Source organism: Phacochoerus africanus, chromosome 7, assembly GCF_016906955.1.
Source record: "Phacochoerus africanus isolate WHEZ1 chromosome 7, ROS_Pafr_v1, whole genome shotgun sequence".
NCBI lineage: Eukaryota > Metazoa > Chordata > Mammalia > Artiodactyla > Suidae > Phacochoerus > Phacochoerus africanus.
The window spans coordinates 61,506,073-61,531,650 of record NC_062550.1 but is presented as its reverse complement, the minus strand read 5'-3'; the positions used below and the strand labels follow the sequence as shown (position 1 = coordinate 61,531,650).

The 25,578-nt window shown below is 39.2% G+C and overlaps 1 protein-coding gene across 2 annotated transcripts; it reads right to left on the bottom strand.

Moving 5' to 3' along the window:
* Positions 1-5,747: 5,747 nt before the first annotated feature.
* Positions 5,748-22,581, bottom strand: WBP11 (WW domain binding protein 11). Of its 2 annotated transcripts, none has more exons than XM_047787495.1 (12): positions 22,415-22,581; positions 20,623-20,743; positions 20,062-20,093; positions 18,812-18,905; positions 16,077-16,273; positions 15,068-15,201; positions 14,657-14,856; positions 13,329-13,520; positions 10,353-10,454; positions 9,716-10,009; positions 8,570-8,752; positions 5,748-6,764 (listed from the first exon to the last, which is right to left on the bottom strand). In XM_047787495.1, the coding sequence occupies exons 2-12, from the start codon at positions 20,684-20,686 to the stop codon at positions 6,331-6,333; spliced, it is 1,926 nt and encodes a 641-aa protein (XP_047643451.1). In that variant the 5' UTR covers positions 20,687-20,743; positions 22,415-22,581; the 3' UTR covers positions 5,748-6,330. The 2 variants fall into 2 exon arrangements, with proteins under 2 accessions (XP_047643451.1, XP_047643450.1); XM_047787494.1 differs by having other exon boundaries at positions 22,423-22,581.
* Positions 22,582-25,578: the final 2,997 nt, after the last annotated feature.

Below are 25,578 nucleotides of genomic sequence, written 5' to 3'. Positions count from 1 at the left end.
ACTGCTGTGGCTCAGGTTGCTGTGGAGGCTCGGGTTTGATCTCCGGCCCAGTGCAGTGGGTTAAAGTATTCAAAAGCACGGTTGTGGATCAGATTCAGTCCCTGTCTTGGGAACTTCCATATACCCTGGGTGCGGCCCTAAAAAAACAAAAAACAAAAAAAAGAAAAAAGAAAAAATATAGTTATCATTCCATCTATTTGAATAAAGCTTTTTACATATTTTAATTTTAATCAGCTTTTTCATTTTAAGTTTTAATTTTAAAGAAGTCATAGAAATAGGGGTAACTTACTAATTCATAAAGCCAATATCATTATTTTAGAATGATTTAGCACAAGATATTTGACCCTGACAAGTTAATTAGCTAATGTTTCAATGTTTAGAGAGAAATGGAGGTCAAAAGTAACAGAAAGAAAGAAAGAGAGAAAGCCACCGGGCTTCGGGCAGACATGAAATTATTACTGTAAAGCTTTATTTTGTTTTCTCTACAAGGAGAGGAAAGAAAATTTCGGTGTTGAAAAACACATTTTAACCTATATCTATACCCAAAAAGAATGACAGCACATTAGAATAGTAACTGGGGTCTTTGATAATTTTATCAAGCCATGCAATTAAAAAGCCAGCACTACTTAACTCCAAATTATGGAAACAAAGGAGGGATAAGCCCTATGTTAAGCAAAATTGTCTTTCTTTTAGACAGACTAGACAAGCAAACTGCTCATGAAGATTTGTTTACTTTCTGTTTTAAAGTACTTCTCAAATGAGCTATCTTGTTCATGTCAAAAGCCCAAATGGCCAAAATATCACTAATGAAATTGAGTCTATTCGTGAGGCTGGTGTACAAACTACTGTTACAGTGAAAAGACATGAAAGAAGCACGTGCGTGGCCTGGAAGAGGTGAGGTTCTAGATTGTGAGGACTAGGAGAAATACAATGGTTTGTAAAGATGCGTAATTTTTGATCCTCAGGACTTGGCCAATAGCCAGTCATCACCAATTATGGGTCCAGGCAGACAAAACCAAATGGACCAATTCTCAGACACAAGGACAAGAGTGAAGAAATCTTCATTAGATTTAGAAACTGTGCCCCAAAGCAAGTTGGTCCTAAGGTCACCGGTCTGAAGAGACCTATGACCTCCTCAGGCTTAGCTCCCCAAAACAGACTTATCCAGCCTCTGTCTATCCTCTCCCTGTGGACTTGGCCTCTTATACATGACTCTGAGTATCAAGCAAGCTAACAAGCAGTGCAAGCTGGGAATGGAAGAACAAAAACAATTTTACTGAAGAATACTAAAGTAAAAAATAAAAATCTAAGAGATCTTATCTCCAGGGAAACAAACACAACACTGAAGTGCTACAACAAAATGTAGGAACTCAATTCCATGTGAACTTCACTCCCTAGCCCTGAGCAGGTGGCATCTCATCCAGAGGGAATCACAAGGGCTCCCAGATGTCCACATTTGAGAGTCCTAGTCCACTTAATGAGCACTTTAGCTGAATCTGCATTTTTGTCCTGGCTTTCTAGCCAAAGACCACTAGGAACATACCTGTTATTAAGTAAGCTGGGTTTTATTGCTCTTTGTAGCAAGGAACACACATAATGGGAAGGTATGAGGTATCTCACTCAAAGTATTAGGATTTATTATAGATTTGGAGCTTGGCCTAGGATTGCGTGCTGTTGGGAATAGAGTTAAGTTTTTGACTTGGTAGCTTAATACGTCTAATGGGGTACATGGACGGAAGCGAGGCTAAAGCTGAAACAGGTGAAGATGCTAATGCATATTGACCAGCACAGGGGACTCTTTGGTCATTTTTGTGGTTTGGACAATGCTCATGTTTTTGCCTCCCAATGTATTTTTGTTTTGATTTTTCGTGGTCACAGAATGGCCTCATGGGTATGGAATGGTTTATAATCCATAGAGCCCCGAGGTGCAGCTGTATCAGGCAAACTCCCAGCAAAACCAAGGCCTGACTGAGGGTCGAGGCCAGTTTCAAGTTGTCATGGGCTGCTTTCCACTTTCTCAGTAACTGAAGGAAAAAATGTGACATAGAGAAGGAAGCTTGCTGGGCTGTGGAAATGGATGAAAACATCCAAGGTGAATGTTGGCAGTGGCTAAGCACCATGCACAGAAGGAAACTTCTGTCTGTGCGTATTTCAGTCCCACATTTATGTGCTGTGAACATCCAAATCCTCTGACACCATCTCTGTGTTTTCATGTTCATCAAGGAACATTTTATCTTGAATTTGTCATTTTGTGTGTCTTCACATAGGGTCAGAAAGTCCTGCTATTTTTAACATAATAATCCATGTATTTCTAATAATACATTATGCTTTAAGTTTAAATTATATTTGTAAATACCTTATATATGCATAATTATACACAATTTTTATATATCTAAATGTATATATTAAGTAAATACCATGATGTCACTTTTCCTCCCCTCTTACAATACCTTGCTTCCTATTGTTTGGTCCAAATAGAAACCGATAAGTTATTCTGATTTGAACTCAGGTCAGAAAAATAAAGCATTCAATCCAATAAAAATCGAGAGATTTATTTATAGGCTTGCTAAGTCTTGGTTTTCTCATGCATAAAGCTGGAATAGTAATCTCTCTCCCTTATCATAAAGTATTTAGTGTCTAATGTATGGTAAGGGCTGAATAAACTACTGCTATTGTTGTATTTATATTTTCTACTTCACTTTTGTATTCCCTTGTCTCTCAGTGTTTATGGTACACATCCCCCACCTGCCTCCTGAGCTTCACACTTTACCCACCAATTAAGATTTCCACAGGGATTTCAACCTCAGCTGTTCCAAGCTGGACCAGTGTCCTTCATTCTACACCTGCCTCCCCCAGTCCACTGCCTCAGTTTGAACTTCTGCTCCCCTAGTTGTGTAACCCTGGGAAAGTTATCACATCATTCTGTGGCTCAGTGGAGGCTCTGTGAGTAGAGGGCATCAGAGGGCCTTTGCAGGAGGGAAGGTTCAGGATTCTGCCTGGTTGTAGTGAGTTAAGCAGTGAGGGTATGAGGACATCAGGTAGCCTCTGCTCCAACCACGTGCTCTGAACACACATTCCCTCTGCGAACACCAGCCTTGACTTGCCCTGAGGATCCACCTTCCCACAGCCCTCCCAACAGGGAAATCACACACTCTGGGTCTCCAGCCTTCAGCAGTGCCCAGATTCCCTCACAGGCCCACCTCTTTCTCTCCTGGGTCCCTTTCCATGTGGCTGTGGAGTGTGACGGACCACCTGACGGTACTGCAGGTCTCACACTTTGAAGACAGCATTGATTAGTTGTGGCAGAGACTTCATGGCTCCCAATGCCCCAAATATCTATGGAAATTTTGCTGATCCCTGTTCTATTAGTGGAAACAAACAAAAATAAAAAATGATAAAGAAATACTCAGCATCTTATTAAATAACTTCTGTTGCTCTATTTGGTTTTCTCCATGAAAGTGGTATTTTCATGTTCCTCTTTTCTTTTTTATGTTAACCCTGAAGTTTTTTCAAGATGTTTTATGTTTCATCAGCCTCACCCATGGTATATGGAAGTTCCCAGGCTGGGGATCAAACCTGTGCCTCCACAGCTACCCAACCCTCTGCAGAGACAATACCAGATCCTTAAACCACTGTGCCACAAGCAGGAACTCCTAACCCTCAAGTTTTTAAAATGAACATGTATTTTATGAGTAAACAAATTCAGCACAAATATGGATTTAAAATGTCTTTCCCTGTGGGCTTTATGTTTATTCCATACCTTGTGATCCTTATTTCACTTTATAGTACCTTAAAGGGATTTCAAAATGATGTTAAGGAGAAATTAATAAGTTGACGCTTTGATAAAAGAGCTTTCAGCAAATAAAACTAGTGATATTAGGAAATGATTTTTACAGTAAACTATATACACAACTTTTTTAAAGAGAAACAAATCTCACCCAGAAAAAATATATTTCAAGAGGAATACTAAGAAATATTGCAGACCAAATACCAAGTAGTAATTATTTACTTAGATTTAAATACTGATTTGATGATGTAATTGTATTCCACCCTTGCATTTAAAGAAAAATTCAATTCACCAGCTGATCCCTTGATGATACTTCGAAAAAAAAAAAAAAATCCAAAGTGATCTGTAGACTGCTTTGGCAGGATTTGCTTTAATCTGAAAGAATAAGTAACTTCCAAGTCACATACACAAAAGATCTAAGAGTAAACAAATCTAAAACCCATCAAAGAAATCAGCTGTAAGAAAATAAAAACTTCAGTGTTATCATTGCACTATCCTTTAAGGATATCACCAGTTTTTGATAGTATGGGATTCACATGAAAGGCATTTAAGATACAACATGAAGGGAGTTCCCGTCGTGGCGCAGTGGTTAACGAATCCGACTAGGAACCATGAGGTTGCAGGTTCGGTCCCTGCCCTTGCAGGGGGGTTGACGATCCGGCGTTGCCGTGAGCTGTGGTGTAGGTTGCAGACGCGGCTCGGATCCCGCGTTGCTGTGGCTCTGGCGTAGGCCGGTGGCTACAGCTCCGATTCAACCCCTATCCTGGGGACCTCCATATGCCGCGGGAGCCTCCCAAGAAATAGCAACAACAACAACAAAGACAAAAGACAAAAAAAAAAAAAAAGATACAACATGAAGACCTGGCTTTTAGGCCAGGCATACATTGTCTGTGTATGTATGTATGTGGTGTGTGTCTTTGTGTATGAAACACACAATTTAGGTCCCTGGATATATCACACGATCCTTTTTGCTCCAATATTTTCATCTGTAAAATGGGGGTAATACCTGTCAAAGTCATTTCACAGCATTACTGGATCAATATTAGTTAAAAACATGTTGTAACGAAAAATACAAATTTGAAGGGTTAAGCATTCTTATTTTCTGTGCTTTTAATAAAAGCTCATATAAGTGTCAAATTCAAAACAGAAAAAGTTGTAGCCTTTTCTGGCTAATAGTCTAATCTTTAAAAATAAGATTCATCATCTTTTCTGTTTGTTTTTGGTTGCACCTTCAGTGGCACACAGAAATTTCTGGGGGCAGGGCTCAAACACAGCAGGGCAAGCCATAGCAGTGACAACACTGGATTTCTAATCTGCCAAGCCACCAAAGGGACTCCCAAAACTCATCATCTTATCATTAAAACCTCTCTATTTCTCAAAAGCTGATACAATGATCCTAAAATAATGATCTTTATCCTTTAAAATTTAAATACCTTGTGGCTCAGCAGGCTGCGGATCTGGCATTGTCACTGCTGTGGTATGGGTTTGGTCCCTGGCCTTGGGCATTTCTGCATGCCGTGGGTAAAGCCAAACAAAAAACCAAACCAAAACAAAAAACTTACATTTTAACTACGTTTTTAATGATATTCCCATTCCATGCCAGAAATGGTATTTCCTTAAAACCTAGGTTTTAAATGTTTGCTTCTTTTCTGCTCATAAAACAGATCATTATTATTCTTTTTGCTTTTTGGGGCCATACCTGTGGCATATGGAGGTTCCCAGGCTAGGGGTCTGCTCGGAGCTGCAGGTGCTGGTCTACACCACAGCCACAGGAACATGGGATCTGAGCCGTGTCTATGACATACACCACAGCTCACAGCATCGCTGGATCCTTAACCCACTGAGCGAGGCCAGGGATCGAACCTGCAACCTCATGGTTCCTAATCGGATTCATTTCTGCTGTGCCATGACGGCAACTCCGATATTATGTTTATACATTATCAGTAACACAGAAGATACCTTGGTGTTGAACATTTATTTATTTATTCCATGAAACACTCAAAGTTTAGGTCAGTGGGAAATAATTTTAATCAAAGAATTGTACATTTTCTTCCCACATATCTTGCTTTGTATTAGGAAATGACACTGTGATCCATTTCACTACAATATTACAAAATATTTACAAGAAAATATTAAAAATAACTCAACATGAAAGGCAAGATGGGATAAAATAAACTGGTTTTCCAGAAATCTCTACTCCAGTGCCCACAGCACACAAGAAGAGAATCAAAACAAATAAGTAACAAAGATCCCCTTGATCACAAGTTTTCAAAGAAGTGGAGAACAGGAAGAAACGGGATGAAAATGATGGTATGAAAAGGGGATGGATGTTAGCAGCACTGCTTCAATAACCAATCTATTTTAAATGAAATACCCTCTTTTATATGCAGTAAATTCTGAACAAGGCTAAACTTTAGGATATTCCTTGAACTGAAATTAAAAATACCCGACAGTGAAAGTAGCTCTTTCACCTAAGTTTAATAAGAGCCTCTTTCTCCATGAACCACGATGAGAAGAGAAGCCTGTTCTGGCATCAAAAACTGTCACAGTAGCCCTTCCATCTCTTTCATGAAAGCTTCATAAACATCATCCTTAGTTTGTACTGAGACAGGAACAGCTGGACCAGATTTGGGGGCCGCTTTGGCAAGAGGCACAGCAGAATCATCCTCTGACTTTCTCTGGGGAGTAGCAGTAGCCCCTTTATTCTCCCGACGAACCCTCAGTGCAGTGGGCACGAATCGAGTAATCTCTGCCTTGGGATTAGTGATCTGTGGCTTGGCACTGATGGTTGCTGTGGCTTTCTTCTCAATGGTGGCTGCACTTGTATCATCCGCCTTGGGTCGCTGAATCAAGTTGGGTGGAGCACTTAAAACCCCCGGGTTCGGCAAGGGAGCTGGTGGGAAAAGCCCAGGTGGGGCAGGTCCAAGTGGAGGCACCAAAGGTGGGCGCATCATGCCAGGACGAGGTGGAGGGATACCTAAATGAGGGAGAAAACAGGCAGATGAACATCATGAGAACAAAATTTAACTACCATTAAGGATGTTAAAAAACACAGGTTGACAATTTTTCTTTTTGGCCATGACTGTGGCATGTGGAAGTTTCTAAGCCAGGGACTGCACCTATGCCACAGCAGTGATAATGCTGGATCCTTAATCCACTGAGCCACCAGGGAACTTCAACAATTTAAAAAAAAAAAAAAAGGACAATGTATAGAAAATAAGCTGAAATCATGCTCTTGCTATTTGAAACTCAGGAATATACTTTATTATTAAATAGTATTCACCTTCAGTCTGTATCCCTGTACTTATGTTTTCTTCTCCTCTCAACAGTGCGCTATTTTAAACTATAAAGTAAAATTAACAACACCAAACTGGTTTCAAATACCATCTCAAATTTGTGAAATCTGAAATGTGAGAGCCCAAGAGTCTATCCCATTCCACCTGTAGAATGCAGATGCTATCAAGACCAAGGTTGGGATTTGATTCTCCTGCATTACTTACTGACCTGCTCAATACTTCTCCTCTCAAAAGGTAACTCAATGGGTAGGAAATACAACGTTAACCCTGGATGAGAGAATCTAACTAATCACAATGTCAACCATTACTGGAAAAGAGTTTACATCCTACTGATGGCTCAGACATACATCATTATTTACCAGGAAGAGCAGACTGAATTTTCTTCAGAGGCCTCTTTTAAGGTCGGGTATTGGGAGTTCCTGTCGTGGCTCAGTGGAAATGAATCTGAATAGCATCTATGAGGATGCAGGTTCAATCCCTGGCCTCGCTCAGTGGGCCAGCATTGTCGTGAGCTGTGGTGTAGGTTGCAGACATGGCTCAGATCTGGTGCTGCTGGGGATGTGGTACAGGTGGGGGGCTACAGCTCTAATTCGACCCCTAGCTTGGGAACCTCCATATGTCATGGGTGCGGCCCTAAAAAAAAAAAAAAAAAAAAAGACTGAATGTAAAGTACCAAATTTCATCATGCCTAAGATGCTATTGCTTACATGGACCTGTAATTATTCTATATGCCACTAAGAGAAAGAAAAAAAGTCCAGGTCCGAACCAAGGAGCTTAAAAGAAGAGCTGCACAATAAACGGAAACAGTGTAGAAAACCAGAAATACACCTGCCACATATAAGACCACTGCAAGAAAATCAGCAAATCTAACCTTGATACAGTGCAGAGAGAATGGGGAAAAAAACCTTCCCTGTGAATATAAGTGGTTTTTTTTTTGGGGGGGGGGGTGTCTTTTTAGAGCCACACCTGTGGCATATGGAAATTCCCAGGCTAGAGATTGATTTGGAGCTGTAGCCACCAGCCTATGCCATAGCCACGTGGGATCCAATCCACATCTGCAACCCATACCACAGCTCATGGCAACACCGCATCCTTAACCCATTGAGTGAGGCCAGGGATAGAACCCGCATCCTCATGGATACTAGTCAGGTTACCACTGAGCCGCCAACGGGAGCTCCTGATTGTAAGATTTAAGTTGATACCCATGCAGATGTATGGAATGACCACAATTCTAAGTGTAGTCCTCAAAAAAAAAAAAGTCTTCCATGAACAATTTAATCCAAAGTGGTCTCTGGCTGGGAAAAGTCTTTCATATGACAGGCAGAATCAAACACAAATACCACCTGGAAGAACGCAGCTCAATCTAGAAACAAAAATCATCATTTAAAAAATACCCCTTGATTTCAAGATATTGAAGTGTGACAACGTCTTAGAGCAAATGAAATATGTAACAGACAAGCTTTTAAAATAGAAATCAAAGCTTCACCTGGAGGTGCAGGGGGAGGTAGCCTTGGTGGGGGTCCCCGAGGAGGAGGGCCAGGAGGCAGACCTGGAGGTGGACCTGGGGGAGGGCCAGGGGGTCGGCCTGGTGGTGGCCCTGGAGGTAAAAGTCGGGGTAAAGGCCCTCGGAGTCCTGGCATTCCAGGAGGTCTCAGGAATGGAGGAGCTCCTAAAAAGAGAAAAGTTATTAATGTCACACAAATATATTTGAAGTAGTAATTGGGGTATAAGGTAACTCAGATGTGATTTGACTTATCACTTTAACTTGAAATCAGGTAATTTCAAATTTTATTATGGACCATTTCTCTTCATTTCCCAGCACTGACCAAAAAAACATATTCAATCACAGCTCTGCTGGGCTGGAAGTTTATAAAGATGAGATTTCTTAAATCGTTCCAATATAAGCTGGAAACAAAAATATAAAGCAGGGTGCTTTAAGGATCCCCTGAAACTCAGTAAGATATACAGACAAAGACCACTGAGAATGACACAAAGTAGGTAATGTTGCTTTGCATCCATCAGAAGAGGATGAACTCAACTGAAGACTCAATTGGCTGAGTATAGGATGAAGGACTAAAACCATAACTAGCCAATGAGTTTTATATGCTGTTTCAAATTATAAATATACTTTTTATACTTTTAAGCTGAAAACTTTATACTAATGGCTTCTGTCTCTAACTATCAAGATTATACTGACATTCAACAATTCCCAACCGAAGAAGGATCTACCATAGTATTTACTGTGCTCACACCAACTCAGAAATGGGTCAACTTGTCATATAAAAAAGTAATACTAAAAAAACTCCCAGTTATATACTCCAGCTTCGGCTTATTAATATCAGAATTAATGAATCCTGAAAAAGGAAGCGCTCTGGAGAAAAAAGACAGCTGTCAGAAGTACTATGACTTGTAAATAAAGAATGAGCAAGTTGTGCTTATCCTTTGAGAATCCTTGATTTCTTCCAGAACAGTAATAGGAGGAAACAAGTAATCATCAATACAAATGTTGTATATTTTTCAGAATTATAACAGGAGGAAACAAGTAATCATTAATGCAAATGATGTATAGTTTTGGGAATTACTTCATTTTAACCACATTTAGACTTTTTATTCACAATATGTAAATGCTTACCTGGAGGTGGTCCAGGAGGAAGGCCTGTAGGTGGTCCAGGTGGCCGTAAAGGTGGAGCAGGTGGTGGTCCAAGAGGAGGTGGTCCTGGCATGGGGGGTGCTTGTATCTGAGAAGGAGGAACAGACTGTGGAGGAGCTTGCTGCTGTGAAGAAGCAGCAGATGTGCCGTCAGAAAGAGAGTCCTCTTTATGCTGTTTTTGTGACTGCTTTTCTGCTTCAGAATCATCAGAATCATCTTCATCATCATCCTCTGAAAATTCCTCTACTTCTCGTCCTTCCTCAGGAATTTCCTGACCTGAAAGAAAATTTTAAATCAGGTAAATGGAGTTGATTCATTGTTTATAACCTGTAAAATAGCAATGCCTGAAATACAAGCTCAATAAATGCTTTCTTAAAATTAAAAACCACTTCTTTAATTAAATACTTAAGATTCATAAGAATAAAATAGTATTCTACTTTTCTATGCCAGTGTAGCAGAGTGGAACGAGCCCAAGTTTTAGAAGAAGACAGAATGGATTTAAGTATCAGTGCAACCATGTAACTTTGGACAGCTTATCTTAATGTCTCCAAACCTTGACTTTTGAAAAACAAAGAAAGGAAAGACCAAAAGGTGATTCACTGTTCCTTCCCCACCTTACCTGCCATTCGAAGCATCATGGCTTGAAGAGGAGTCAGCTCCTTCATGTTCTTCTTCTTCTTCCTTGATTTTCCAGGCATATCTGCAAATCGTACACTCAGACCTAAAGGGTCCGAGAAGGGAGATTGGAGTGGATTGAGATCAACAAAATCTGTGAATACTTACTATAAAACAAATGCTATACAGTATTAGATATAATCGCTACCCACTATTTGGCAGAGAGACATAGCTATACCAAAGACAGTAAATCAAATGCCAACTGGTGGTAAATATATGCTACAGTGATTTCAAAGTTACAAATTTAAAGAATAATATTAACATTTTTATGCCAATAAAATCAAACACCCAGATAAAAATAATTTTCTAGAAAAATATTAATCACTTAAAACTGGCCAAAGAAGTGATAAAGGCACCTGGCCCAAATAATTTTACAAGGAAATTCAAGCCAAATGTTAAGTTATAGAAATTTCCTGTAAAAGGGCATAGGAAAAGATGGAATGCTACCCAGAACTCGAAGCTAGCATAATCCTAATACCAAAACTAACCTGCTGGCCAACCTAAATCATAAGCAAATTGAATCCAATAGTGTTTTAAAAGAAAAACCTATTATGAACATGTAGAGTTGGTGTCCCAGAGATGCAAAATGGTTTAACATTAGAAAAGCCATGGATGTAATTCATTATATAAACAACCTCTGAAAATACTCTCTAGCGACATCCTAACTCCCAAGATGCTTAAAATTTTTTTTGTAATAAGCTCTTAGCAAATTAGACTTACAAGGGAACTTCTTAACCTGACAAAAGGCTCTCCACTAGACACCTAAACATGCTAAATGGTGCAATATTAGGAACGTTCTTATTCTTCGTTGGTAACCACTTACAGGAGGGTAAAAGTTCCATGTTTATTCTGTATCCTTAGTGTCTAGAAAAATGCCTTGCATTAGTAAAAACTCAGTATTAGCTGAATGTCAAATCATAGTCAGGATAACTATTTCCAGCATATGTGCATCAATGAAAAAGTCTATGACACATGTACTCCAATATTCATTGCAGCACTATTTGCAATAGCCGAGACATGGAACCTGCCTAAATGTCCACCGACAGAGGAGTGGGTAAAGAAGATGTGGTACATATACACAATGGAATATTGCTCAGCCATTAGAAGGAATGAAATAATGGCATTTTTAGCAACATGGATGGATCTAGAAATTATCATGCTAAGTGAAGTCAGTCAGACAATGAGACATCAACATGAAATGCTATCACTGACATGTGGGATCTAAAAAAAGGACACAATGAACTTCTTTGCAGAACAGATACTGACTCATAGACTTTGAAAAATTTATGGTTTCCAAAGGAGACAGTCTGGGGGGTGTGGGATGGAAATCCTATAAATTGGATTGTGATGATCACTGTACAACTATAAACGTAATAAATACATTGAGTAATTTAAAAAAAAAGTCTAAGAAAAATCAGCTGACTAAAAAAGAGGAAAATGAGGCAAATGAGTCTAGAGAAAAAGGGAACTGTTGCGCCTCCAGAGGCTTTCTACTTTCTAGTACTAGCTCCTACGTTAAGAGTCCTCCATCATTTTTCATTACCAGCTCTCTCTACCCACCCCTGTAAACTTGTTTTTTGGTTTGCAACCATGATTCTTAAGAGATCTTAAGATCAAAAGAAAAATTCGTCATTATTCTCAATACTAACACTAGTAATATTCCTAACAGATAAACACTGGGCTGCAGGTTGCAAAAACAATTACATAAGAAGCACTGGAGTTCCCGTCGTGGTGCAGTGGTTAACGAATCCGACTAGGAACCATGAGGTTGCTGGTTCCGTCCCTGCCCTTGCTCAGTGGGTTAACCATCAGGCGTTGCCGTGAGCTGTGGTGTAGGTTGCAGACGCGGCTCGGATCCTGAGTTGCTGTGGCTCTGGTGTAGGCCGGCAGCTACAGCTCCGATTGGACCCCTAGCCTGGGAACCTCCAAATGCCGTGGGAGCAGCCCAAGAAATAGCAAAAAGACAAAAAGACAAAAAAAAAAAGCACCAAGTAGAGGTGTGAGAGATTATACACATTTTGTAATTTTCTTAATGAATGCCATAGCTTCTTCTTTTTTTTTTTTTTTTCCCTCTCCTTTTTAGGGCTGCACCTAAAAAGCAAGGGAAAAAAAAAAAAAAAAAAAGCAAAGAAGTGGCGCACGGAAGTTCCCAGGCTAGGGGTTGAATCGGAGCTAGAGCTGCAGGCCACAGCCACAGCCACAGCCACGTAGGATCCAAGCCATGTCTGCAACCTACACTACAGATCACGGCAATGCCGGATCCTTAACACACACTGGGTGAGGCCAGGGATCGAACCCGCATCCTCATGGATCCTAGTTGGGTTTGTTAACTGCTGAGCCACGAAAGAAGTCCCACAGCTACTTTTAAAAAGTACTTGTAACTCAGTCTGAATTTATCATAATCAAATAAACACACAACATACATTATGAATATATGTTTCCATTAAATCATGATTCCACTCACAGATGTACCTTTATTTTAATTATGGTTTTGGTTCATGTAAGAGACCATGAACAGAGAAATTCAAACGGCTTCAAATAAAGTATTTAAACAGACTAATTAAAAAAAAAAAATACCCAGCAATGTGAATATGGCTTTCTTAATATAATTCTGTGGTTATTCTTCTTTCTTTCCAATATATATCTTGACAAGACATCTTTATGCTATTGAATAGCTATTATCTTTTTCCCTAAGTGGACTCTACATAATTTATTTATTCATTTTTCCTCACAAACATCCATCTAGTACTTACTATGTGTCAACTACTTACCACTTTGAGATTTTGGAGATACAAAGACGAATAAAGTTCTGATCCCTCCTGAGCTCACAATTACTTTAACAGATCCAGTAACAAATCAGGGCCTGCAGCCTGTATGCTTTTTTACTGACCAATACCACAGAACTTGCACCTGCACATACCTGACTTTTTTTCTTCATTGTTTTCTCTCTCAGTATCATCACGGTGCACAAATTCATCCCCTTCACTTTCTCCATCTGATCTGTCAGTGTCACTGTCATCAGTACTGTCATCATGCTTATCTTGATCCATGTCTTCAGGATAGCCGTCATCTTCACTGGTGCTGGAAACATCATCATCATGACCCCGTTGAGCTGAAAAGGGACAAGAGAGCCAGGATCAAGTTATATATTTGAATCCTCCACTACATGGTACCCCCAAATACAGAAATTATGCTATTTAACTCAGAATTCTAATTTATTTTAAAAATTTCTATATAGATCTTAGCTAGGCATATAATCTGATAATATCTCTTTTTTTTTTTTTTGGTCTTTTTGCTATTTCCTGGGCCGCTCCCACGGCATTTGGAGGTTCCCAGGCTAGGGGTCGACTCGGAGCTGTAGCTGCCGGCCTACACCAGAGCCACAGCAACGCAGGATCCGAGCTGCGTCTGCAACCTACACCACAGCTCACAGCAACGCCGGATCCTTAACCCACTGAGCAAGGCCAGGGATCAAACCTGCAACCTCATGGTTCCTAGTCAGATTCGTTAACCACTGTGCCACGACGGGAACTCCTAATCTGATAATATTCCACTTGACAATGGTTTAAAATTCTTTTTGATAATGTAAGCTTTTTTTAAAATGTTCAAGTTTGAAAACAAATTCCACTTAGACATACATATACACAATCATTGTAACTATATATATAATGATTCTCTAGCCTTATGATGAAGCTGAAAGGGAAATAGGTATCCAAGTTATCCAAGTCTTAAGAAACTGATGGTAAGAGAGCAACATCTTCAAAAAAAGTCTAATTGAAAACACAATAAACATTTCTATACTTCTTTATGTATGACCTTTTTGCTTCAGTAGATTTGATTCTATGATTTATCCACCTGTTCTTATGTAACATGGTATCCTCATTTTTCTTTTTTTCACTTTTTAGGGCCGAGCCTGCAGCACATGGAAGTTCCCCAGCTAGGGGTCGAATCGATACTGCAGCTGCTAGTCTTTGCCAAGCCACAGCAATGCCAGATCAGAGCCACATCTGCCACGTGCATCACAGCTAACTGCAACACTGGATCTTTTAACCCAGTGAGCAAGGCCATGGGATCGAACCCATGTCCGTGTGGATACCAGTTGGGTACATCACCACTGAGCCATAACAGGAACTCTGGTATCCTCATTTGTTCCCCAAGTTCTAAGGGTGGTGAACAAGATGTTAAACAACCAACATAAAAAATGAAAGTGGAAAGGTTCTAAGAGCAAAAGGAACAGTCACTCCTTACCAAGTTCAGGACTGTATAACATGTCTTCATCTCGTCTACGAGGGGGAAGATCTAGTGCAAAGCCCACTTTACGGCCATACATTTGCAAGACTTGAGGAGGAGGTGGACCAGGGGGAGGACCAGGAGGTTTCCTGCCAGGGGGCAAACGTGGGACACCGTGTCCAAGAAGAGGAAGTATAGAAACTGCCCGAGTTGGAGGTCTGCAAAAAATTTTTTACAGTAATTACATTAACGATAATGAGATACCTAATTCCCCTTCTAAACAATTTTCAAAGTATTTCTTATTCCCTATCTAATCAAATGAGGAAATGCTTACATTCACACTTTTATTTCCACTGCATTAATTTTGGCACTGGACAGTCAAGAGGGGCTTTTACTAAGTGCTATTTGATTCTGTTTCTATTTCCTTACCCATAGGCTGAGGTTTTCTTAAGGATGGAGGGTGGCTGGGCACCAGGAAGTGGAATGTCCTGGATCAAGATGTTGGAAGGAGCATGTGGCATATCAGGCAAAGGAATACTCTCCACTTCCACATGCTGAGCATTCTGAAAGAGAGAGACGCTTTCGATAGATAAGAGTAATCCAAAACCTCAACACTAAACATTCAATATCAGCTGTTTCATAACCTGGACTCTTTCTGCTTAACATAAATATGAAAAACAAGAACAGAGAGCTGCAAATCAGTATTTCTAAAGACTGCCAATGAATTGAAACTTCCAAAGAGTATATATGCAGTGGTAGAGACTGGGCTTTAAAATTAGTCTGCCTTTGCTGAATTTCTGTCATATGTAAGCTATATGACTAAGCAAGTTACCCCCTAGCTTCCATCTGTAAAAGGGGAGCCATACTTTACCTAAATTGCACTATTTTTTTTTCACATTTTTATCTAGAGGCAAAATTTACAATGAAATGTACAAATCCAATGAGTTTTGACAAACGCATATACTCATAACTCCTTCCCAGTCAACCCCCAACACTATTCCAAGGCAACCACTGTTACAAATTCTTTCCTCCACAAATTAGTTTTGTCTGATGTAGAATTTCATACAAATGGAATCGTGACTATTAAGAAAGGACACCATGTTTCTGAGCTTCAATCATTAAAAAAAAATTTTTTCCTATGTTGTTTTGAGTATCAGTTGACCATTCCTTTGTATTACTGAGTAGAACTCAATTTTATGAATACACAACAAAAATGACAGCTGTGGTGTTTCCAGTCTTCAGCTATTACTGTGTTGGTAGATCAATTTCTCTTACATAAATCCATAGGTTTAGATTTGTTGGCTAACGGGGTAGGTGTATGCTTAGTTTGACAAAAAACTGCCAAGATAGAGAGTTAACATGATCAAATCTATTAACAAATTTAAGAGCAAATCTAAATACAAAACTTTCGTTTAGCTCTTGTAAGAAACTTGATTACCTTGACAGCATCAAAATATTGGCTAAGTTGAGCCCTCTTCTGTTCATATTCTACTTCCAGCTTTCGTAACTCTTTGTAAATATCTGGATTCTCTTTCTCATAGAGTCGGAGAATACGTTCAAAGGTTTCACGTAGCTTTTTACGCTTGTCTTTCAGCACTTTCTCATTTAACTGGGGCTGTTGCACTGGATTAAACTCTGAAAGAACAGATTATAAAATGAAACTTAAAAATGTCACTTAATAAAAATCTTCTTATATATCTTTCGAAAGAGATCTAGACATCAGATATTTTTGTCAAAAGAACTGCACTATTTATTAAAATTCCACCTCTTTAAGATGGTCATTAATTTTACTTTCTTTTCTAAGAAATGTCACTGAATTGACTTTCCCATCATTATATATATATAAAAGAAATCAATTTTTATTCCTCTATGCTAACAACCTGATGCAGTGAAGCTATAGACAGACCTGAGTTTACATACTACACCGGCTCTGTCATTTAATTCTGAGATCCTGGGCACTTTACTTGAATTCTCAGTCTGATCTGCAGCTTCTTAATCTGGAAAATGGGGACATCAACTACTTCACAATCAAGCTCTGATGATCAAATGAGATCATAAATTAAATATCCAGTAGTGCCTCGCTCACCACTCAACTATTATTTTTAAATGGGTTAGTGTTCTTTGCCTAGCTACCATATAAGCCTTTCTCTTCCCACATGTTCAACATGGAGCTTAATTTCAGGTCTGCTCCCCACAAACAGGACTCACCATATTTGCCCATCTCCCTCACCCTTGCCAGTGGCTGACTCAGAGATCAACTGGCAACAATCCAAACTGGGAACAGAGCTTTCCTGAGATTTTAAATATGGGAGAAAGAAGCTTTCACAAGCAGGAATGAAATAAACTTAGAGCTGTCTATGGCCTCATGTCTCAACCACCACCAATTCCACATGCATGTTCCACCTTCAATCTCAAGAAATTCATTAGCTGACAGAGAGCAGCCAGACAGATCAACAGTCTTGCTGATGTTATCCTGGTTCCTGAGGCCAGTTTCCTTCTGGGATTTCCCAAATATAGGAGTCAATGCATACTTTTTACTTAAGTTTGTATTACAGAGTTTTGTAATTTGTAATTAAAGCCCTGATGAATAGTGTTCCTTCCTCCTTTTTCTTAAAGAATCACAAGCGTTAACTGTCATCTTTTTTAAATTAAATACTATTAACTATTAATCCTGATGATCTATCACAAGAATGTAGCCTCAAACCACACTATTCTTAGTGTGATGAATGAAAGTGCTAAATGTTTGACTTTTAATCCCAATGCTGCCACTTCCTACTAGTGTAGCCTTGAGAAAGGTACTAACATCTCTGCGCCTGAGTTTCCTCATCTGTAAAATAGGGACAGCACACCTACCCAAAAAAGCTGCTGTGAAGATTAAATGGAAACATGGAAAAAAAGCTGGTACGTAGCAAGGTAAGAGCTCGATAAAACTGTTAATTACTACTGTCTCCTTTGAAAACCACGCAATTTGGGGTCATTTAATAGGTAATATTCTGACATCCTAGGATAGCAGTTGTACCGATCAATATTTACACCAGAAGCAACAAGAACAATTAGTTATTGTTGATCTGGGAAAGATGTGGGATGATGCAGCCTGACCCAAAACTCCTGCCCAGGCTGGCTGTACAGGCTCTGCCACATTATTTTGGAAAGCTTGTAATACCATAATCCCACATAACTGGATTTTTCTGAACCTCATTTAATGCATCATTGATAAGTTCCACTGTATCTCTTTCACTCATTATCGCTGTTTTGGGGCAAACCACTGAACCTGTTTAGAAACCTTTTAGTAGACAGAATTTGTAAAGATCACTTTGACATGCAATTGTAAAAAAAGGCAGCAGGGGGCAGAAGTCAGAACTGGCAAAAACTAGACAGCTAAAAAGCACTAAGTAACTGGAGTATTTTATTTTTGTATGTTTGAAAACTTCTACTAAAAAAGGAAAAATAAAAACCCCATGTTCTTATGTTAAGAGAATGGGTATTTGTGGGTTGGGTTAAAACTTTCAGTGGCAGCATCACTCAGATGATTCTCAAGCAACTGGATGCAAGAAAAGATAACCTGCACTTATTTCATATGATTCCAATTATGACAAAGCAGTGGTAATGAAGATGCACATAATGAGACTAGATAAAATTATCTCATAAAATGTGAAAAAGGAAGAAATCCTTATATGATATTTTATAAAATTTTAAGTATTTGATTTCTTCTATAGCCTCATTATATGGTCAATTATCTTTGGATCTTCTCATTGGAAAAAAAAGGGAAACTGACTAATATTCATGGTGGTCTAATATTTAGATTTACAAGGCAGTTGCCAACATTAAAACACAAAACAAAAAATGCCAAGATTATTTCAAAAACCAGATTCAGGCTTCTCTTGAAAAATAAGCTGGCCAAACTGGCTTTTGCTATCTTACAAAAGCAATTAGCTAGGCAAAATAACGGTTTCCCTCTTATTCTGGATGAGACTTCTAGTTTGTAATATCCCCCCACTCCATCTTGTTTTTCTAACACTAAAACTAAATCCAAGCATCACATGCCATCATGCTTTCCTATATTACTTATGTATGTGCTGCTTCACTCATTATCTGCCTGTCTCTATGTATCAGACTATTATCCCTGTCCTAAAATCCTCAAAAATTTATCAAAAGCCTTTAATAAACTCTTACCCATTTCATCCAATTTTTCCATGTCCCGGATAATTTGTTTGGGATCTTTCATCTTTAAAACTGCAGCTCGTACCATCATGCGCTGTTTTTTGTTCTTAGAAAAATGAAACAATAGCAGAATTACAAGAAGTTGAACACTCCTGAGTATTCATTTCAACGTTTCAAAAATTCATTTAAACTAAAGTCGAACTTATCCTTGGTTTTTGATCAATTGTTTCAACCATCAGAAACTATGGGGGGGGGGGGAACCACCAGAAACAGAGTTACTTAATTTTTTGCTCTCAAAAATGTCTCAACCTCAGACAAATAAATGTTATTTATTAGAAGTGCTTTCTTAATCTTGTGAGATCTTCAGTAGTTATTTAAATGTTTTTTTTTAACAATGTCTGCAGCTACATTTCAAAATTATAGAGAAAAGCTGTACAGAATTTAATGTTAGTAATGAAACACAGTTGAAAATGATTAAAAAACTAGGTTCTTTCAACATGTCAAGACATGATACTAAAGTAAATCCTTTCTTATTCAGAAGAAGCTTTCTTGCACAAGCACAACAATAACATAATCAGGAAAATCGATGCCCAAAGGAATTTAGCATCATATTTACTTCCATCCACTAATTCAGTAGCTTTTAATAAAGCAGTATGCTATAATAAAAAGCAAAAAGAATTAGTCTTACAAAGTATTTATAAGTTACTGGGAAAGGTAATCAAATAAACAATGTTATGATAATCTGGAGTTGCCATAGACCTCAGTGGTAATGAACACGACTAGTATCCATAAGGACTCTAGTGTCCATGAGAACTTGGGTTTGCTCCCTGGCCTCTCTCAGCAGGTTAAGGATCAGGCGTTGCCTTGAGCTGTGGTGTAGGTCACAGACGAGGCTTGGATCTGGAGTTGCTGTGGCATAGGCTAGCAGCTACAGCTCCAATTCAACCCCTAGCCTGGGAACCTCTGCATGCCACAGGTGCGGCCCTAAAAAACCCAAAACCAAAAAACTATGTTACAATAATCTGTCTGTAACTGTATACTTCAGTTTGCAAGTATAGTATTTTGGCTTACAAAAAACAATGTAACTGTATACTTCAGTTTGCAAGTATAGTACTTTGGCTTAGTAAATCTTATGGTTTGTTATGAGAAGCATAATGTATCTTTTCTCAAAAACAACTGGAAATGTTTTCTAAATCCACTCATTGCAAATAATAAGATGTGCCAAACTACACATATCTAATAGGATGCTTCTGAAGTCATACCTTCTTTAATTCTCTCTTCCGAGCTTCTTTTCCTTAAGAGAGGGAGACAGAAAGAAAATAAAACTTTCAAGTCTTGAACATTAGCATTTTCTCCAATTTAATACAGATAATTCTTTAACGTGGGAGGTTGACCCTGGGCACTGTAGGATTTAGCAGCACTCCTTGATTTTACCCATTAGAGGCCAACAGCACCCTTCCAATTACATCAACCCAAGATGAATCAAGACATTGTTAAGTCCCTCAAAAAATAGCTATGATTCTGAAGAAAAAAGATGCCAAAAAATACTAAACAAAAACTTAAAAACAATTTGTTTAAAATCCCAAATACAAAAAGAAAGCTTTAAGCCAATTCTACTTTGAAAGTCAATCAAATTAGAAATACCCAGGTGCTACTTTTTTTGGTATGCTTAAAGTTTTAATCATGTGCCCAATAGAACAATAGATAATTTTATAACTGATACTTCCTAACACTACTGATCTCTAAGACTTAAAACAGACTCCCTAAACCTTGTGATTTTTACCACTTCTCCTCCTTATCATTTCACATTAATGGATACTTACTGGCTTGGTCTGTGGGGTTCATAAATTTTCCACTCTTGGTGGATGATGTTGATCTCCGTCCCATGTTGACAATTTGTACGGTTTACTTGTTTAAAAAAAAAAAAGCCCCAAACCTAAAAACCTGTAAAGACAAAAAAAAGAAACAAACAAAAAACCACACTGATTTTTCCTATATTTACAAAATTTCTTTTTATATTGATAAAATGCTCTTCCTACTAAACTCTGAAAAGAAACATTTCTTTGATTGAGACCTTATTCTTTCCCTAGTCTTGACTTTAGTGCCCAGGAAAGATAGTCTCAACTTCCCCAACAGATTCCTATTATTATTTACAAAGGTAATGAGCCTGAAGATCACTATGAATATCAGTTAGTCGTCAGTTAACTTTCTTCTATGGATCACAATACTGACTCATCAATAGAAAAAAAAAAATCAATCAGAAAACACTTCAACAATATGACATGAACCATGTGCATGAGAAGCTATTAGTTCTTTTCCTATATCCTCCCTGTATTTATAGGCAGGGTGAAAAGGAATAAGAAGGGATGGTGTGTGTGTAAAACTGGGCTCAACGACAAATAGCTCACCCTTGCCTCTTTCACTGGTTTCCTGGCATGTTTTCCCAACACCTCTAAGACAATAAAAACTCATTAATTTAAGCCTATTTAATGCAGATTTAGAATTCAGATATAATTCTTGACTCTCAAGCAGAAGCTTAAAACATAACTAAAAACACAAATATTCAAAATGAAAGTATATGAGAGCTTCTAAACACATCAAGATACATATTTTTCTTACTAATATCAACTTGACTTCTGATTTGTTTTTTAAGGTCACTGGAAGGGTTAATTGTGTTTGAGGGAAAATACTTTGTAAGTCAAAATTTTAATTAATTTAAGACACTATTACACTATTTCTTCCTGTTATTCCAAATGAATGAGGTTTAACTTTTTGATGCTTGCTCTTGAAAATAATAAAAGGTGGAAAAGAAATCATGAGGTACACTTTTTTAGCAGACCATGTAAGTCCCCCTTCCCTTCATGAAGGTTTTTTTCAGGCAAGTTTATTAGTTAATACCTCTTTCAGCAAGTGTTCAACTGCCTGGATTTCTGCTAAAAGCTTCAAAACTGTTCCAGTAACAACTAATTTACCCTGTCAAGGGCTTCCTTCTCACAAAAACTGGGAGTGAGGGGCGAAAGGAAGCGGAAACAAGCAAAATTGGTGCAAATACAAGCTCTCGCATCTTTGATGGCTGTATCTTTTCTGCTTTCCTCTCTCAATTACCCTCAGGCTTAGGTGTTGACACTCCTCTCCCCAGACTGAAGCCTAAAACAGGTACGAAGTACAGAGAATTTTTACAGAAGATGCTGGAGCCTGACTATGCACAAACTACTTTCCTGTCTAAAAGCAGAGGCGATAGAGAAATCGGGTCACGGGCTGTTCAGCGGAACTCTCAACCTCCAAAGAGGCTTCAAAGGAACGAAGCCCAGGTCCAACAGTATTAGCAACTGCCGAAACCATAGCGACGGTTGACCCTGATTCCAGGTATAGACATCACATCAAACCTAAGGCAACCCGGTCAACGTCAGGAGGCTCCGCTGACCAACCCGGGAGAAGTCAGGCGCTTGACGGCTGGACGCTGCTCGGCTCCAGGATCCCCTAGTCCCCGGTCTGGTAGACCCTAACCGCGGAAAGGAAAAGCGGGGGCAGAGGGGCCTGGCGTTCCCGGGGCAACCGCGCGGGCCCCAGGAAGGGACCCGAAGGATGAAGAACCACAGTGGAACGATCCCGCACACTCACACCTCTGCTGGGCTCCTGGGGCTGTGAGAAGCGGGGAGGGGACGATTCTTGGCCGGTTTGACTTCGCAGAGGCCTTCACCTCTGCCTCTCGGTCAGCCACCCAGCCACCGCCATCTTGAAACCTCGCGCCCCTCCGCCATCCTTACGTCACTTCCTCTCCATACGGGCCGAAAATCTCATCGTTTCGGCGCCCTGAAACCATAGAGAGTAACCGACAACTCCAGGACCAGAGTCTCTTCCGCTGGAGTACAGTACCGAATTGGTTGGTAGGGGCTGAGAGCCCGCCCTCATTACTCAGTGCAGTGCATGTTGATTGACACTTCTATAGCCCAGTTAAGAATAAGAAAATTAAGCGGGTGGGATATATGATTGGCTGATGCGACGACGGTCCTACCCTCAGGCATTCTGACCTAATTTCCGGGATCTGCATTTATTTCACCGCCTGAGGCGGGCGGAATCCGGATGGGGAAGTTTAGCGCCGTTTGTGTTACCAGGGATTGTGTTTCTGTAGTTTCTTTGATCGTAACCAGCGCTCGCCGTCTTTTGAGAGTTTCTGTTTAAAAAAGAATCCCGGGCGTTCCCGTCGTGGCTCAGTGGTTAACGAATCCGAGTAGGAACCATGAGGTTGCGGGTTCGATCCCTGGCTTTGCTCAGTGGGTTAAGAATCCGGTGTTGCCACGAGCGTGGTATAGGTCACAGACGCGGCGCCGATCCCGCCTTGCTGTGGTTCTGGCGTAGGCTGGGCCGCTATAGCTCCGAGCTCCCATTCGACCCCTAGCCTGGGAACCTCCATATGCCGCGCGCGGGAGCGGCCCAAGAAATGGCAAAAAAGACAAAAATAAATAAATAAAATGAAATAAAAAAGAATCCCCCAAGAACACTTCTTGCTGTGCTTGATGCACTTGCCTAACGTGGTGTGCGCCTGGAAATTCAGTAGTTTTTACACAGACCATTTGTAGACCTGAGCAAATCGGTGCCCATATCAGAGTCCCAGATTGCTGCAGGACTATATTTCTTTGAAGAGGGAACGTGGGGTACATGTACAGTCAGTCTTAAGTTTACGAGTTGTGAGATTGATTTATGTCAGCTCTTTTCTGCACTTTTCATTCACCAAAAATCCTTTATGATGTCACTGCTAACGGACTTGGTTCCTTAGGTCTAATCTCAGTCCTTTCCCTTCACTTTTATGGGCTCTTTATCTGAGAGTCCTCCCATATCTTTTCCTTTTAAAGGTAAGTTTAAATATTTGAGAAAATATAAGGACACCTTGGTTATTTCTGCCCTTAATCTTTCCCTTATAGGGAAATGTTAACACAGGCCAAGTCTTATTATCGGTTATAAATATGCCAAAATCTTGACGGAGGTACATAATTAACTTTTAGAGAGTATTTAAATAGGCATTTAACCTGTAAGATCGGTCCCTTATCTAAAGGAACTTTTGCTTTAGAAAACACTTGATTTGGTTTTAGGCTGAATTTTGAGTCCCAGAAGAACAGTTAGTTACAAGATACATGTTTATAAATCAGGTAAAAAACACGAGATAAAACTTAATTTTGAAGGTGAACTAAATTGTGATATTTTGCAACTAATTTAAAAAAGCAGTGACAGAAGAGAAAGAACACAAAGAGTGCACTTGAAAAACTATTTCATCTGGCTTTAATTTTTGAGGTATGTTGAACTTTTAAGATTACACAAGACATTTCTTGTACTTCAATGCAAGAATCAAGTATAACAAACACATTCTTGCATCAATAACTTAAAATAATTTTGTAAGTCTCAATGGGGGAGTTATTGGCATCTGCAGAAATTCACTCGAACCATTAAGCCTCCATAGCCTTGGGATTTTCCTGAAATTAGGTAATGAAATGGATCACCTGAAGTTTTATAGAGCAAGGGAAGCTTCTTCCTTTTTGCTAGTATTGAAAATGAAGTTTCATTTTTCTGAAAACTCAAATAATAAATTACAAGTTTCCTGTAAATGACAAATTCTTAAAAGAGTAGCAAGTTCCTCTCCTGCACCCTAAATTCTCCCTCTCTCTCTATAAATGCCATGTGTACATATATACACACACACATTTATGTACATGCATATAGTATATGTGTGTGGAAAAAATATATATATATGGTTTTCTTGTTTTTTAAATATTACAGAGTGTTTAAATACTCACTTGAGGTGTATTTAATCATCACATCACAGATGGTCAGGTTTGATTGCAGTTAGAGAAATGTTTTTTTTTTATACTTTTGTCTTTTAAAAATTCATCCAGATTACAGTGTGTAATTAGGAGACGTTTACAGAACTCTTGGCTCCTTTTATCATCGAAGTCAGTTGTTACAAACCATAATTCGATCTCTTCCAGTTTACAGAAAAATGAATTTAAATTGGCCAAAATTACGGTAGTATTTCTATTCCATCTGAAGGCCCAGGGTTTGTGTGTTTAGGCAGAAGTTGTTAAGCACGTCCCTTAGAACTAAATGATGTCTGAAGCTAGTGGTAGAAATGAAAGTCTATGCATTCGATGTAGATTTTAAAGGAAATAGTTTAATCATTATAAAATCAGAAATGTGTAGGTGGAGTCTGAATCCTTGAATGTTAAATTTGATGAAATTCAAACCTATAAATACTTTGGTGAAAAGTAAGAAATACCTTAAGTGAGCCACATTGGATGTTATGGTTTTAAGAGTCAGTCTTGCCTGTTTGGGGGCCTCCAGGGTTAGTGGAATTAAGGTAGGATTCACTGGACTGGTCACTGGTGTCAAAGGTTATTGGCTCATTTCCTGAGAGGGGCATTGGCCTTTCCAGTCGTGTAGAAAGCTTTTCCAACGGGGAACTTTGAAAAACCTCTTGAAGATTTTTGAGTGGGAATTTAGACAAGGAAAAGGTAACCCCCACACCTGCTGCTCTACACTAGCATTCACCCTAATGTTGATCTGTCGAACACAGTGAAAAGACATCCTGGGATGTGATCTCTTAGAGGATCTAGCACCAGCCAATCCAGGCATTCATTGTGATCGAAGACTCTCTAGAGTCATCTAGTTTTAGCATCTCTGATTCCTCTTTCTGAGTTGCTTACCATATTTATGTCCATGTTGGAAGCTTATGGTAAATCAGCCTAATCAAAGAAGCACAACAGTATCATTGAGAAAGCAGAAAAATA

Coding starts and splice junctions, on each gene's coding strand:
- WBP11 (XM_047787495.1), bottom strand. CDS start 20,686: ATGGGACGGAGATCAACATCATCCACCAAGAGTGGAAAATTTATGAAC. Junction 13,521..14,656: donor GTTATACAGTCCTGAACTTG/GTAAGGAGTGAC, acceptor GTCCCTTTTCAG/CTCAACGGGGTCATGATGAT. Junction 8,753..9,715: donor TCCTCCTGGACCACCTCCAG/GTAAGCATTTAC, acceptor TTCTCTTTTTAG/GAGCTCCTCCATTCCTGAGA.